Source organism: Buteo buteo, unplaced genomic scaffold (assembly GCF_964188355.1).
Source record: "Buteo buteo unplaced genomic scaffold, bButBut1.hap1.1 HAP1_SCAFFOLD_562, whole genome shotgun sequence".
Classification (NCBI taxonomy): Eukaryota; Metazoa; Chordata; class Aves; order Accipitriformes; family Accipitridae; genus Buteo; species Buteo buteo.
Genome location: NW_027439683.1, coordinates 5,765 through 18,258, shown reverse-complemented (window position 1 = coordinate 18,258; position 12,494 = coordinate 5,765). Strand labels below are relative to the sequence as shown.

The following is a 12,494-nucleotide window of genomic DNA, read 5'->3' as shown; positions in this document are numbered from 1 at the left end:
GCACTGCACCCTGTGCAGTTGGCATGGGCTCAAGAAATGCCGCCTGTGTGCCGAGCCAAGGGGCTCCTGATGGTCCGAGTCGTGCATTAGCACCCGCTGCTGGCGCCTGCTCCGGCTGGTGACAAGGCTATGGGCACTTCTTGTCCAAAGGCTGCCATTGGTCCGGGTCCTTCCCATGAGTGAGGCACTGGGAGGCACCAGCCTTGCCATTCCTCCCCTTCCTCTGGGGTCACTGTCAGTCCTCCCTGCCCTGGGACCCACCTCACCCTTCTCTTTCTTCACTGGTCCCCAATTCCATCTACTCTGAGCTTTGCTGGGCACGCTAGGTTTTCCACAGGTTGCATAGTTGTTCATTGCTCTCACTGCTTTCCCCGACTGTGGTGTTACCCAGCCTGTGAGGTGCCCTTCCTTTAGCCACTAGTTGCTGCCCATCTGTAGCCTGGGAGCCTCTGGCCTCGTGCTGTGCCTGCCCTTTCAAGGCTCCTGTTCTCCTCCGCTCACGCTCTGCTGCGCTCCGCTTGGGCTCTAGGGCCACCAGTGGCTCAAGCAGTGCAGACTAACTCAGTCTCAGGAGGGTAGAGGCAAGGAAAAGCGTCCCTGGAGAACGGGGTTCCTCTGGAAGGAGACACGTGCGCTTGCAGAGGCCCTGCAAGGCATCTGCGGGGTCTCAAAGAGCGTGTTTGGTCGTGGTCTTGCATCGCTACGGACAGATGGGGAGAGTTAGCCAAGCGCTGAGCGTGAAATGGGTCCGTGTCCTCTGTGTGCACACAGGGCACGCAGCCGCTCATGGGGTTGGGCCTGGGCACATGCAGCGACCGAGGCTGTGCATGTGAGCGTGTGCATGCGTGTGCGTGTGTGCATGCAGGTGCACGATTGCCAAGAGCACACTGGGCTCCAGATGTGAGCCAGGGTCAGGCAGGGTGGAAGGCGTGAGGTTTCGAGCTGGATCTGGACTCTGTGTCGAGGCAGCAGGCATCGCTCATGTGCCGAATGACTCTGCCTGGGCCCCACAGGAGGGGGTAAAGGAGCCCTTCTTTCTCCTCTTCTTCCATTCAGGTGCCAAAAATCCTGAACACCCTTTACAGCTACATGCAGCAGAGCACCCACAGGCCCTTCCTGCTCCGTGCAGTGTTTCTCCTCACCCGCTTTCACCAGGAGCCTGTAATCAGCAGTCTCCTCCAGAAGAGTCTGCTCATGGACAGGTACGGGCACTACCCACCTCCCCACTGTAGTCAAACAGGGACCCTGCAGCTTCCTTGCCCTGGGGGGGTCCGGTTGAGAAGCAGGTCTTTTTTTTCTGCCCAAGCAGTCTGGAGTGTTGCAAGACTGCGTGCTTGTGTCTCTGCTGTGAGTGGGGCATTGTAAGCCCCACTGCAGGTGAGGAGGTTTGAGGGCACCGCAGGACCGCAAGGATACGGGCTCAGGGGTGAACGTCTCTTCCCTTGCAGTGACACGGTGGAGCTGTGGAGGAGCCTGGGGAGAAGCATCCTTGGGATTCAGATCCTGAGGTGCTTAGTGGAGAAATTAAACAGAGCAGGAAACGACCGCCTGGGGACGGACTCCTCCCCTTGTGAGCAGCACAGCTGTCAGACTGCTCTGGAGACTCTGACGGTACGTTCAACGGCAGACACCTTTCTGCAGCTCGGCATCTGCTTGCTAACTCACGCTTGGGCGCAAGGGAGTCAGGTGCCCTTTGCGGGTGCCCGTGGAGATTCGCAGGGCGCTGTGCTGGGCCGGCCTCAAGGAGTGTGGGGAGCCAGGGCAGTTTGGTACTCCTGAGCCACAAGGCTGTCGCAGAAGTGACAAGTGCGGACAGTGACCCCCCACCCTGGGCAGGCGGGGGAACCAGGCTGGTGGGAAAAGGCCTTCCCTGAACAGGTGGTTCTTGGTCATGTTTCTCTGCAGATCACCCGTGCCATCTCCGAGGTGGTGTTTGCCCTGAGGAGCACGGAGGAGCTCAGGCGACTGCTTCCCCACCTCCTTCCCAGCCTGCTCAGGTGGGCCAGTGAAATGCTGGGTGGGGAGAGGCAGCTTTTGCTCATGACCAGCTGGAAACAACTGCATGTGGAGAAGCCGTGCAGGTAAAGAGCCGAAGGGGCAGATGGAGGGGCTGGCTTCAGTTCCCCGTGCCAAGGCATGTGCCTTTGTGGGGCTGAGGGAGGGCTTCGCCTGCCCCACTTCCTAGATGTGGAAAGCGGTCGTCGCGGTTGGTTTTACTTCTGTTCCTTCGTGGAGCAACTCCAGCTCCCAGGCAGGAAGGTCTTACGCAGCTCATACTGCGGATGGCCGTCCTCTTGCCTCCTGCATACCCTTGTGTGCACAATAGCATTGCACTCCCTCAACGGACCCCCGCTGGAGCAGTGACTCTTGCGGGCACTGGTGTCATTCTTGGCCAAAGGCTGGTGGGAAGAGGTATGAGGTGTTGGCCTTGGTTGACACCTAGCGTGGAGTCAGTCTAGAGGCGTGGGTTTTCTTCTGCTTCGGTGGGTCTGGGGCATGAAGAAAATGCCAGTGTCGTTAGCTGCAGTCTGGAAGGCTGTGAAGCATCATTCCAGGGGTATTTAGCTCTGCTGCAGATCAGTCTTCCCCGAACCTGCTGCGATTTGAGAGTTCTTGGGGTTTCTGGCGGTGGTGCTCTTTGGACTTGTTTTGTTTGATTGGGTTTGTTTATTTTGCACTTTGTTTCTTTTGCCAGGATTTTCCTTTCAGCTATAAAGTTGGTGCTGGGCAAATGCATGGCGCAGAAATGGACGCAGCTGCTCGAGATTTGGGGAGTGTGGGCTCGCCTGGAAGTCCCCGTGGCTCACCCTGAGGGGGTGCGTCTCCTGACCAGGTAAGAGCCCCAGGGATGCATCTGGCCAACTCCTGCAGGGCTGTGCCCAGGGAAATGGCCGCTGGGACCCTCCCGGCGTGCCCGGGAAGCCGTTGGGAGCTGAAGAATAGTGTCTGCATCAGCGCAAGTGAATTTTGGAGGCCCGGCCTGTGGCCTTCCTGGGTAACTGTGTCCCTCGCTTGTGACCCCTGCGCAGTGTCCTGCTCAACGCTGGAGTCGTCTCCCCCTGTCTGGTGAAGAACCTCTTGCCGTGGCTGAATTCCTGCTCAGTTCAGCTGCGGATGACAGCTACAGCTTTCTTTGCTGAGGTAAGGCAGGAGATGGGGAAGGAAGGGGTCAGAGGACTTTTACCGAGATACTGCTGCTTGGGATGTCTTTTTTTGTGGGAAGATCCCTGGCGAACGGGTCCCTGGAGCGGGGTGGCCAGGGGAGCACCTGGCCGGGACCAGGTCCCCACGGCGCTGCCTGTGGTGTTGTTCCAGATCTCTCGGGACCGCAGGACGACAGGGACCTCCGAGCGAGGCAGGCACTAGAGCAATCCCTCCGCAATACCTGGCCCCAGCCAGCACCACGGAGTTAATTAAAGCTCATCAAAAGACACCGAAAGGGGAGTGTATCTGTTCTTTCCCTAATAGCACCCTGGCAGCTGGTGAGACAACGTGTGGGTGACACCGAGGCTGGGGGCTGCCAGCTGTGGGGCCCCTCTCAGATCTTCCCGGGCTGGGGACAATGGAGTCATGCCAGGACAGAGCCCAGAGCAGGGGTCTCCCCGTGGGGTCCTGGGGCCTTGGCGTGCCCTCCCACTGCCCATGGGGATCCCCTCGCCACCCCTCCCACCGCGGCACGACCACCTCCAGCACCAGCCCGCGCTGGTGCAGGGAACAGCCCGCGAGAGCCCCGACCGTATCGCCACAGCAGGCTTCGCCCTCCCGGTGTCCCATCACGCTGGGACCCCCCACAGCACTGCCCAGTGACACACTGGGGGGAGTAGGGGGCACTGGGGGGAACCGAGGGGGTCACAGGAGGTTACAGGTGTGTGGGCAGGGGGCGGAAGGGGGGCACTGGGGGACGAGTGGGGAATGGCGGGGGGACCTTAAAGGGTCAGCAGCGGCACAGGGGCCGAGCAGAGGGACGGAGAGTAGCATCTGGCTGGCCCATCGGACCCCTGCCCGTTAACCCAGGCCCCACTGGTGCTGTTCCTCACCCCCAGCGAGCCTCCGCACATCTGCAGGGGGCAGGGGCAGCTCCACACAGGGAGGCCACCAGCAGAGACGTGGTTTTGTCCCTTGGGCTGCTGTGCACGCTGGCCCGGCTGCGAGCCCACGTGAGCCTCAGCCCCCTGTCCCGCGGGTCCCACCACACGCGCGTGACCCAAACGGAACGCTCTGCAAAGTTCGCTCAAAGGAAGCACGTGCTTCCGCCTTGCCCAGTCCTTCCTAAAGGTGTTCCTTGGTAAAGGTGAGGATGTAAGCGGGAACGGAGCCCCTTTCTGGGTTGAGCAGCAGGCTGAGGGGGGCTCCTGCTGTGGCGGGGGCACCGGCAAGGGCCAAGCTGGCCAGTCTTCCTTCGTCCCGGTCTTCAGAGGTGGCAACCTCCTGCGTGCTCTGGGCTGGCACAGCCTTGCCCGTGACCCAGGGGAAGCTTCCCTCTCCCCGAGTCCAGAGTCCTGCCCCATACACGGCACCCTGGGGCAAAGGGCAGAGGAACCAAGAGGTTCCCCTCCTTCGCAGGGTCCCCAGCGTCAGCTGTAGCATCGCGCCTATCCTTTGTAGTGCCCAGAGCCTCCTGTTTCGGGCCGAAATCCTCGGTTTTCGGGTCCAAACCCGCCTTTGATGACCCCCAGCCTTTCCTCAGGGCCCACAGCTCCATGCTGAGGCTCTCAGCCCTAAAGGTGGAGTTCGTTGCCTGGCAACCTCCACCCAGCAGTCCCTGGGGAGTCAGTGGGCCCAGGACAGCCAATCGCATTTGAGGAGGCGGGGGCAAGGCATGTGATCGATAGGTAACCCACCAGTCAAGCTTCGAGGCCTGCAGGAGAGGTGGCAAGAGGGGAAAAAGCCGGGCTCCCTGCCGGGTGTGTGTGGGGGGGGGGGTGTTGGTTGGAGGCGGGGCATGCCCGCTCCACCAATCACAGCTGGCAAGAGCAAAGCAGAGATGACTGATGAGCCGCCTGACCCATCACTGGATGGGAGGAGCGATCTCATGCAGCCAATCGGAGGAAACATCGCCTCAGGGAAGGGCGGGCCCCAAAGCAGGGCACAGTGGCAGCCGAGGGGAGCGATCCTCCGAGGCAGCACCGCCTGAAGGGAGGAGACTGGCAGCCCTCCCCAGCTGTGCTGACCCATGGGAGAAGAAGGTGGGGCCTTCTCCTGGGGCCAGGAGTTTCCTCTAGGCACCTGCAGTGCCGAGGGCTCCGGCAGTCCTGGGAGCTGAGTGTGCCAGGCGCAGGGCAAGCGGCTGAGCTGGGCGTTCTCCAGCGGCAGGCATTTGGACGAGGGGGGCTCGGCGGGAACCCGTCTTGCCCTCCCGCTTCTTCTTGTGCTTCTTGAAGTGGAAGCACTTGTGCAAGGCTCCAGGAGGAGTTCATTTGGTGCCCGCCCTTGCTAATTGCAGGTGGGTGGTCTGCAGCGGGCAGGGAATGGGACAGGACTGCTCGCAGGAATGCCGTGGGAGGGGAGGTCCGTCGCTCAGGGAGACAAGGATGAAGGGTGGGCATTGAGGGTTGTGGTGCTTCTCTTCCCAGGTCACCATTACGCGTGAGGAAGCTCTGCTTCCCTGGCAGTGGCCGAACATCTGCCTGCCCTCGGGAAGCCAAAGGCAGAAATCAAGCAAGCAGTCGGGATGGAGTTGCAGGAATAGTCGCCACCTGTCGACCCCAGCTGTCGCCCCAGTTCATTCTCTGTGTGCAGAGGCAGTTCAGGGTGCCAGGAAAAGGTAATTTAAGGGATCTCCACTGCTTATCGGTTCTGCTGACTCTCATGACTTTACTGGCATTGTGGCATTTGGTGCTAATGCCAAAGCTCTTGGGGAAATCTGTGTCAGGGTATTGGCATCTCTTAGGGTTGTGATCCTGTGGTAGGGGGGAAAGCTAAAAAAATGAGACACAACTGTAAGTAAAGAAGCAACATTGAGGGGGGGGGGGGGGAAATACATTTTCCCAAAACACTTTTGAGGTTTAGGGATTTGGTTTGAGAACTCTTGTTTTGGTGACACACTTGCTAATAAGTCCAAAAAGAGATTTATCTTTGCTTTCATTGAGATTTTGACTTGAGTGCAGTTAGTGATCTGCTGAAACCTTAAATCACTCGTGTCATCTGACCAATTCTCTGTTTTGTCTCTACTACTGAGCTGATTTTCTTTTCTCAAATGTGGCATAAAATTTGCATGTACTTCCTGGAAATTGAAAGATTTAACAGTGCTTTGTGGAGTGCTATTCAGTCGATGGGCGCATGGCACACAAGAATTTAGGGGTAAAAGTTCTTTTAGAGGTTCTGAGGGTTATGGTCCTGCTGAAAGATTAGTGAGAAATTCAGCTACACAGTTGTCAGGACTCATAAAACTTGCCAAGACTGCAAATATGTGATGTCTGGGCTTTGGTGTTGACTAAGCACAGTGCAATCACAGGTGGATACAAAAGCTGGAAACAAGAGCTTAGGTATAAAAGAACCAAACCAAACCAAAACCCAAGATGATGGAAGAGAGAAAAATGTCCTGCCAAAAATACTCCTTTAATTATTCACCGACAGAAAAGACAACTTCCAGAAGAGATTGTCTTCCTGGATGCAACTGTGAGAAGAAACCTAATTACTGAACCAAAATAGTACACATCTTGTAGGATGATAATAATGCATTAAGTATAAAATAAATAAAAAGGCAGAAGAAGCCATGCTGTATTTCCTTCAGATTGTGGATTGCCTCTCTTCCAAAGATACTAGATGTTTATCTGCCCAGTACTAACAGCACTTAAATATTATTTGCTGTTTGTAAATGAAGTATTTGAATTGGAAGTAAAGGCTTAAGATTATGAAGCTTTTCACTGCCAACAAAATGTCTAGGTGCTGAAGGAGCTGGCTGCTTGCTGGTCCCAGGGTGCAGGTAAAGCTACTTTCTGATTATCAGAGATGAATCAGAATCTCGGACATTGCCTGACTCTTCATCATCTCGGTATCGTGCTGAATATCAGTAGCAGGCAGGGAAGGGGGTTCTTGTGTCCCTGTCTGAGATGCCAAATTGTGATTTCTGCTCTCTGTCCCAGGTACGTGCCTGTGCAGGCAGCTAGATGGGAGCTTTCCCTCTGCAGAGCACGGCTCTCTGCGGTTTGCAGAGAATAATGTTTTCTACAGCCTTGTTTTCAGCTTTAGGCAGGTCTGGCTTCATTTTTCGGGGGAGGCAAGAAGGCTTGCCTTCTGGGAGTGTGTTTCACCACTGTCCCATTTTTGCTGAGGTCCATGAGTGTCCCTAGTTGTGAGTAAAGGAGCCCTGGTGGGACTGTGGGCTGGGGATGTGCTGCTTTTTGCCCCTTCTGCCCCTCCTCTGAAGATCTGATAGCAGAAGTGTCTTTGAGACAGGTTTTTTGACCTGCTTCAATGCAGTAATGGATTACTGAGAAGCAGCAGTACCAGGGAGTATGAATGCAATTTTCTCTTGCATGATTTGGCTGAAGATCAGAAATGTGCTTCACTGAATAGGAACATTGTTGATTAAAATGGCATGACTGTTGATGCCATATTACAGCGGTATCTTGCAGTGTTGGAAGCTCAAATCTATCTTTTCATGTTAACTTAAAGCTTAAACTCTGAGAAGACTGTAGGAATTTAAAAATCACCCTCTGCAACCTATGCAGACCTTGAGGTATGAGCCAGACTGAGAGGAGTGAAGAAAATGTGTTCATGCTTTTTTATCCAGCTGAAAGAGCTCTGTATAGCTTTAAATGCTGTTGCATCTCATTTTTAGTTGAATATAAGCAGATGGTAATAGATTAGGTGTCAGATATCTTGTGAGGGCAACTACCTGGCAATGACATATTATTAACAGTAGTTTAAATGATTGCACTTGTTTCAGAACAAAAAGTGGAGTTCTGTCTATTTTTAATCTGAGTTTCTGAACTATCTGATTGGAACTTAGTACTGGGGAGGCCTTCAATACAATTTTTTTTATGATGATCACTAGGGTGTGATGGTTGTCGGTTATTTTTAGGTGGTGTGGTCAAATCAGAGGTGTTGAAAGCTTACCCCTCATCTAATTGGGGTGGGTTTTGTTTGTTTTCGGTGCTTATTTCTTTTGGAAAAGCTGAAGATTAAAATCTCTCTGTATATACCCATGCACCCCTTCTCCATGGTGTTTACATAAATGTTTAGGCTGTTTTCCAGGCTGTTTCCTTCGTGCAAGACTGGTTGGAATCCCCTTAAAACACCCTTTTACCCAGCACCTGCGAGGGAGGACCACAGTGTTTGGGGACCTCGGTGGTCCCAGTGCCTGAGGATGGTGTGTGCACACACACACACATTTGTCTGGGGTGTTCCTGCAGCTCCCTGGGACTGGGCTGTAGCCAGGGCCAGGGTTTGTGAAACCCCTTGTCTGAAGATTTCTTGGGACCACAGCACCCACAAGGGCAGGAGCAGAGGGACAGGGAAGAGAAGCATTTAGCAATATTTAGCAGGGGCTCTCACCAAACCAGGCTGATCCACTCTCCAGCTTCTCCCTTAACTTGGGGGGAATCTGCTACCACAGATGTTTCTGGCGTTTGCCGCATCGGGAGGATTGTCAGTGGGCTGCACTGGGAGCAGGTTATGGGAAATAAGAGCCTGTAATGGTCAGACTACAATGCTGGGAGATTTTTACAGTAATGCCCGTGCTGCAAGAATCCAAAGGTCAGAGAGGAAAATTGCAATACCAACTTCAATTAGTGACTAAGAAAGGGAATGACTTTCATGATGTGTCAGACTGTGCCTCTAAGCCCTATGAGAAGCTGCCACCCTTCTCCGATGACAGGTAGCGTCGTGGCAGTGGCTACTGCTGGGCCAGGAGCAGCAGGCAGATGCTGCGCAATAAAATGAGAGCAGAGAGCAGGCAGGCTTGGTCTGTGAAGGATCTGCTATCCCATAATTCATTCCCTGCCCTTATTCACTGGAGGCTGAATGTGAGGATCTTTGTTCACTGGGGGTTTTTTGTTTTGGTTTTGTGGTTTGTGGGTTTTTTTTTTTTCTCTTTCTTTTGATTTGGTTTGTGGTTTGTGTTTTTTTTTTAGGGGAGTTTAGGAGAACTGACTATGGGCAGCAGAGAAGATCTGGTGATTCAAAGGATCTTTTTTCAGTTGTTCATGCTAGAAAGTTCTTGGGGTTTTTTGTTTTGTTTTTTTGTTTGCTTCTTCCTGCTGCCACTGAACACCTCTGGGATCCATTACATTTTACGGGGATTGTTGCTTTGGAAGATGGCAGGAGGTCCTGTGGGCCTTTCTGCCAGCCAGCCCTGCAGGAGCAGGGAAGCTCTGCTGGGAGGAGGCCAAGGAAGGGTGTCAACAGCTGCTGTAGAAATCCAGACGAGCAGTTCAGGTACATAGGAGGGATCAGGGGTACAGTCCAAAGGATCCACGCAGGGATGTGCTTGAATGATGACTGTTCCCTCCCACCCCAGTGCTATGAAGGACATTTGTGCCCAGGTCTTGTACCAAGGGACTGTCATACCCTCGTGTACGGGGACCCCTCGTACACGCACCCTGGCACGATTAACTTTGCACAATCTTGGCCCCCTTCCCTGTCTTCAGGGGAACCCGAACTAGTAAAACGTTTTTGGCTTGTTTTTCTTCCTTGCATGGTGAGGATGGACCATGGCAGCATGATGTCCTTACAGTGTCACTTGGTGGGGAGACTTGGACTTGTCCTCTACAGGCTGGACACTAACTGTCCAAATGACTTCCTAGAGCTGGCTGCAACAAAGAAATGCAGTGTCATGCTAAGGAGGAAATGACAGCTGGATATCTCCCTCCCAGAAGCTATAGCAAAAGAAGAGAATGAGAAAAATGAGGGATAATTGTTCCTGACAATGGTGTCTTTTAAAATCAAAATAGAGATTTTTTTTTTCCTTCAAAATAGAGATTTTTTTTTTTCCTTCAAAATAGAGATTTTTTTTTTCCTTCAAAATAGAGATTTTTTTTTTCCTTCAAAATAGAGATTTTTTTTTCCCTTCAAAATAGAGATTTTTTTCCCTTCAAAATAGAGATTTTTTTCCCTTCAAAATAGAGATTTTTTTTTTCCTTCAAAATAGAGATTTTTTTTTTCCTTCAAAATAGAGATTTTTTTTTCCTTCAAAATAGAGATTTTTTTTTTCCTTCAAAATAGAGATTTTTTTTTTCCTTCAAAATAGAGATTTTTTTTTTCCTTCAAAATAGAGATTTTTTTTTTCCTTCAAAATAGAGATTTTTTTTTCCTTCAAAATAGAGATTTTTTTTTTCCTTCAAAATAGAGATTTTTTTTTTTTCCTTCAAAATAGAGATTTTTTTTTTTCCTTCAAAATAGAGATTTTTTTTTTTTTCCTTCAAAATAGAGATTTTTTTTTTTTCCTTCAAAATTTCTCAGGAAGTTTTTGGTGATGTTGGACTCTCCAGTGCAGAATGATCTGAACACCGCTGCAGTGTCCTGATGACAGGACTTTTCCAAGCACTCAGCTTTAGAAATAGTCTATGGAAAGATGTCCATGTCCTGGGCATGAGATTTAAAAAAAAAACAACAAAAAACCAAATTAAGAAAATAAAATTTGAGTGGAAAGTCCTCCTTTCTCCCCAGTGCAATAATTCTTCATGGCACTTGGAATCATGCTCAAAAATGTTGAATCTCTTCCCCTTAAGTTTGAAAGATGGAAGAAAGATTTGAAAATAAACATGGAAGAACACCTGGTCTGCAGGAAAGTTTTTGTGGGGAAAAAAGTTATCAAAAGCAGCTTGGTGATGTGATTTTTTTTTATTTATTTATTTTTTTTCCTATTGCCATTTAGGTCAGAGGGACTAATTTGTATGTTTTTCTTAAGAATGCTTTCATGTGTAAAATTTAGATCTCATAAATCAAGACTCAAACAGGACAATAGTAAGGATGGAAATGTTTTCTTTACTGGCATACTGGGGACAGACTTTATAGTAGAGAGTGTTGCAATAGGACAAGGGGTAATGGTTTTACACTAAAAAAGGGTAGATTCAGACTAAATATAAGGAAGAAATTTTTTACAGTGAGAGTAGTGAAACACTGGCACAGGTTGCCCAGAGAGGTGGTAGATGCCCCATCCCTGGAAACTTCAAGGTCAGGTTGGACAGGGCTCTGAGCAACCTGACCTAATTGAAGATGCCTGTGCTCATTGCGGGGGGGGGCGGGTTGGACTAGATGACATTTGAAGGCCCCTTCTAAGCCAAACTATTCTATGATTCTACGCTAACAAGTTTGGAACAATGTCATCCAGTTCTGGGCTCAGCAGAGAGGAGTGAAACATCACTGGAGTCAGGGTGCCACTTGTTTCTATTAAACATTTTGTTAGAATCTTTCTTTTCTTACTGTAGTTTTGTACAGGCATTCATCTGCCTTTTCCAGTGTTTAATATTCACATGCTGGAAGAGTAATTTAAATGGGTAATAGATACAGAGTGTAACCATTAAATCTAGTTCATAACAATGCAAACTGTTGGATGGCAACAATTGCAAATATATGCCTGGCTTTGCAGGATGCCAACTCGTTGGCTTGGGACACAGAGCTCACCTTAAGTGACAATAAACATTTTATATTTAGATGTTCATTGCTGAGCCAGATGAACACAAAGAGCTGCAGCGTTTCATTTTTTTTTTTTCTTTTTGTTTTATGTAGGGGCCTTATGCGGACTGACGGCAGTCCCGGAGAGAGATCCAGCCTCGCTCGAGTGGAGTACACCTGCAGCTTTTAATCAGAAACGACAGCTATAAAGCAGCACTATGTGCAATACCTCTGAGACCTGTACCCTTGCTGGTGCTCACACTTGCATGGAGGAGGAGGTGAGCAGGATGCCTAGCAATAGGAGAAGGATAGCATTTGAAATTTCTGGAAGAAAAAGAGTTATTTCTGTCTGTTTTCTTCATTCCTGTCTTTTCTGCTCCTTCTGATAAGCAGTGTGGCTATGTTGTCGGAAGGATAAGCTGAGAAGTGGGTTAAATGAGAAGGTTTTCCTCTGGGGGGAAAAATCTGGAAGTGGCTTGGACCCATATTTTGTAGCTAAATGGATTGTAGCTGTAAAAACTTGCCGTAGCTAGACGATGAGTAAGGCTGTGTCACAAACTGGAAAAGTTGTGGCTGACTGAGGAAATCTGGAGGGGGTTTTGTGCTTGTGGAGTGTCTGTTTTTTAAGAGCTTCTGGAGAGCTGGATAGCTTCAAGAGTAATGTCAAGTCGTTTTGGGGTCCAAAAAAATGCTGAATTGCTGCAGGAGGAGTGTATGGGGTTTGCTGAATCTGAAATAGCTTGTGAGCACCACTGGAGGCACAGTGTTGTGGGGACACCCCCAGAGGTGCAGTGCCCTGGGCAGTGGGGTAAGGGTGTACTTGTGTGGCTGTCACCTTAGCCTGTTTGTAATTCTGTGCTTGTGTGGGAGCTGCCTGTGTCTAGGTGAACAGTACCTCAGTCACACCTTCCTTCTCATACTGTTTTAATGCTACC

The 12,494-nt window shown here is 50.8% G+C and overlaps 1 protein-coding gene across 1 annotated transcript; it reads left to right on the top strand.

Annotated features, from left to right (window-relative positions):
- The first annotated feature begins 873 nt into the window (after positions 1-873).
- On the top strand, positions 874-4,200 carry LOC142028536 (maestro heat-like repeat-containing protein family member 1). Its single transcript, XM_075022351.1, has 6 exons — positions 874-1,202; positions 1,449-1,611; positions 1,906-2,081; positions 2,696-2,833; positions 3,030-3,141; positions 3,316-4,200. Exons 1-6 carry the CDS (start codon positions 1,090-1,092, stop codon positions 3,364-3,366), a joined length of 753 nt encoding a protein of 250 aa, XP_074878452.1. The 5' UTR covers positions 874-1,089; the 3' UTR covers positions 3,367-4,200.
- Positions 4,201-12,494: the final 8,294 nt, after the last annotated feature.

What these genes read in the sequence shown, in the direction of transcription:
- LOC142028536 (XM_075022351.1), top strand. Translation starts at nt 1,090, where the DNA reads ATGCAGCAGAGCACCCACAGGCCCTTCCTGCTCCGTGCAGTGTTTCTC. An exon ending in CTGCTCTGGAGACTCTGACG is followed by an intron (nt 1,612 to 1,905) that starts GTACGTTCAACG and finishes GTTTCTCTGCAG; the next exon opens with ATCACCCGTGCCATCTCCGA. An exon ending in GGGGTGCGTCTCCTGACCAG is followed by an intron (nt 2,834 to 3,029) that starts GTAAGAGCCCCA and finishes ACCCCTGCGCAG; the next exon opens with TGTCCTGCTCAACGCTGGAG.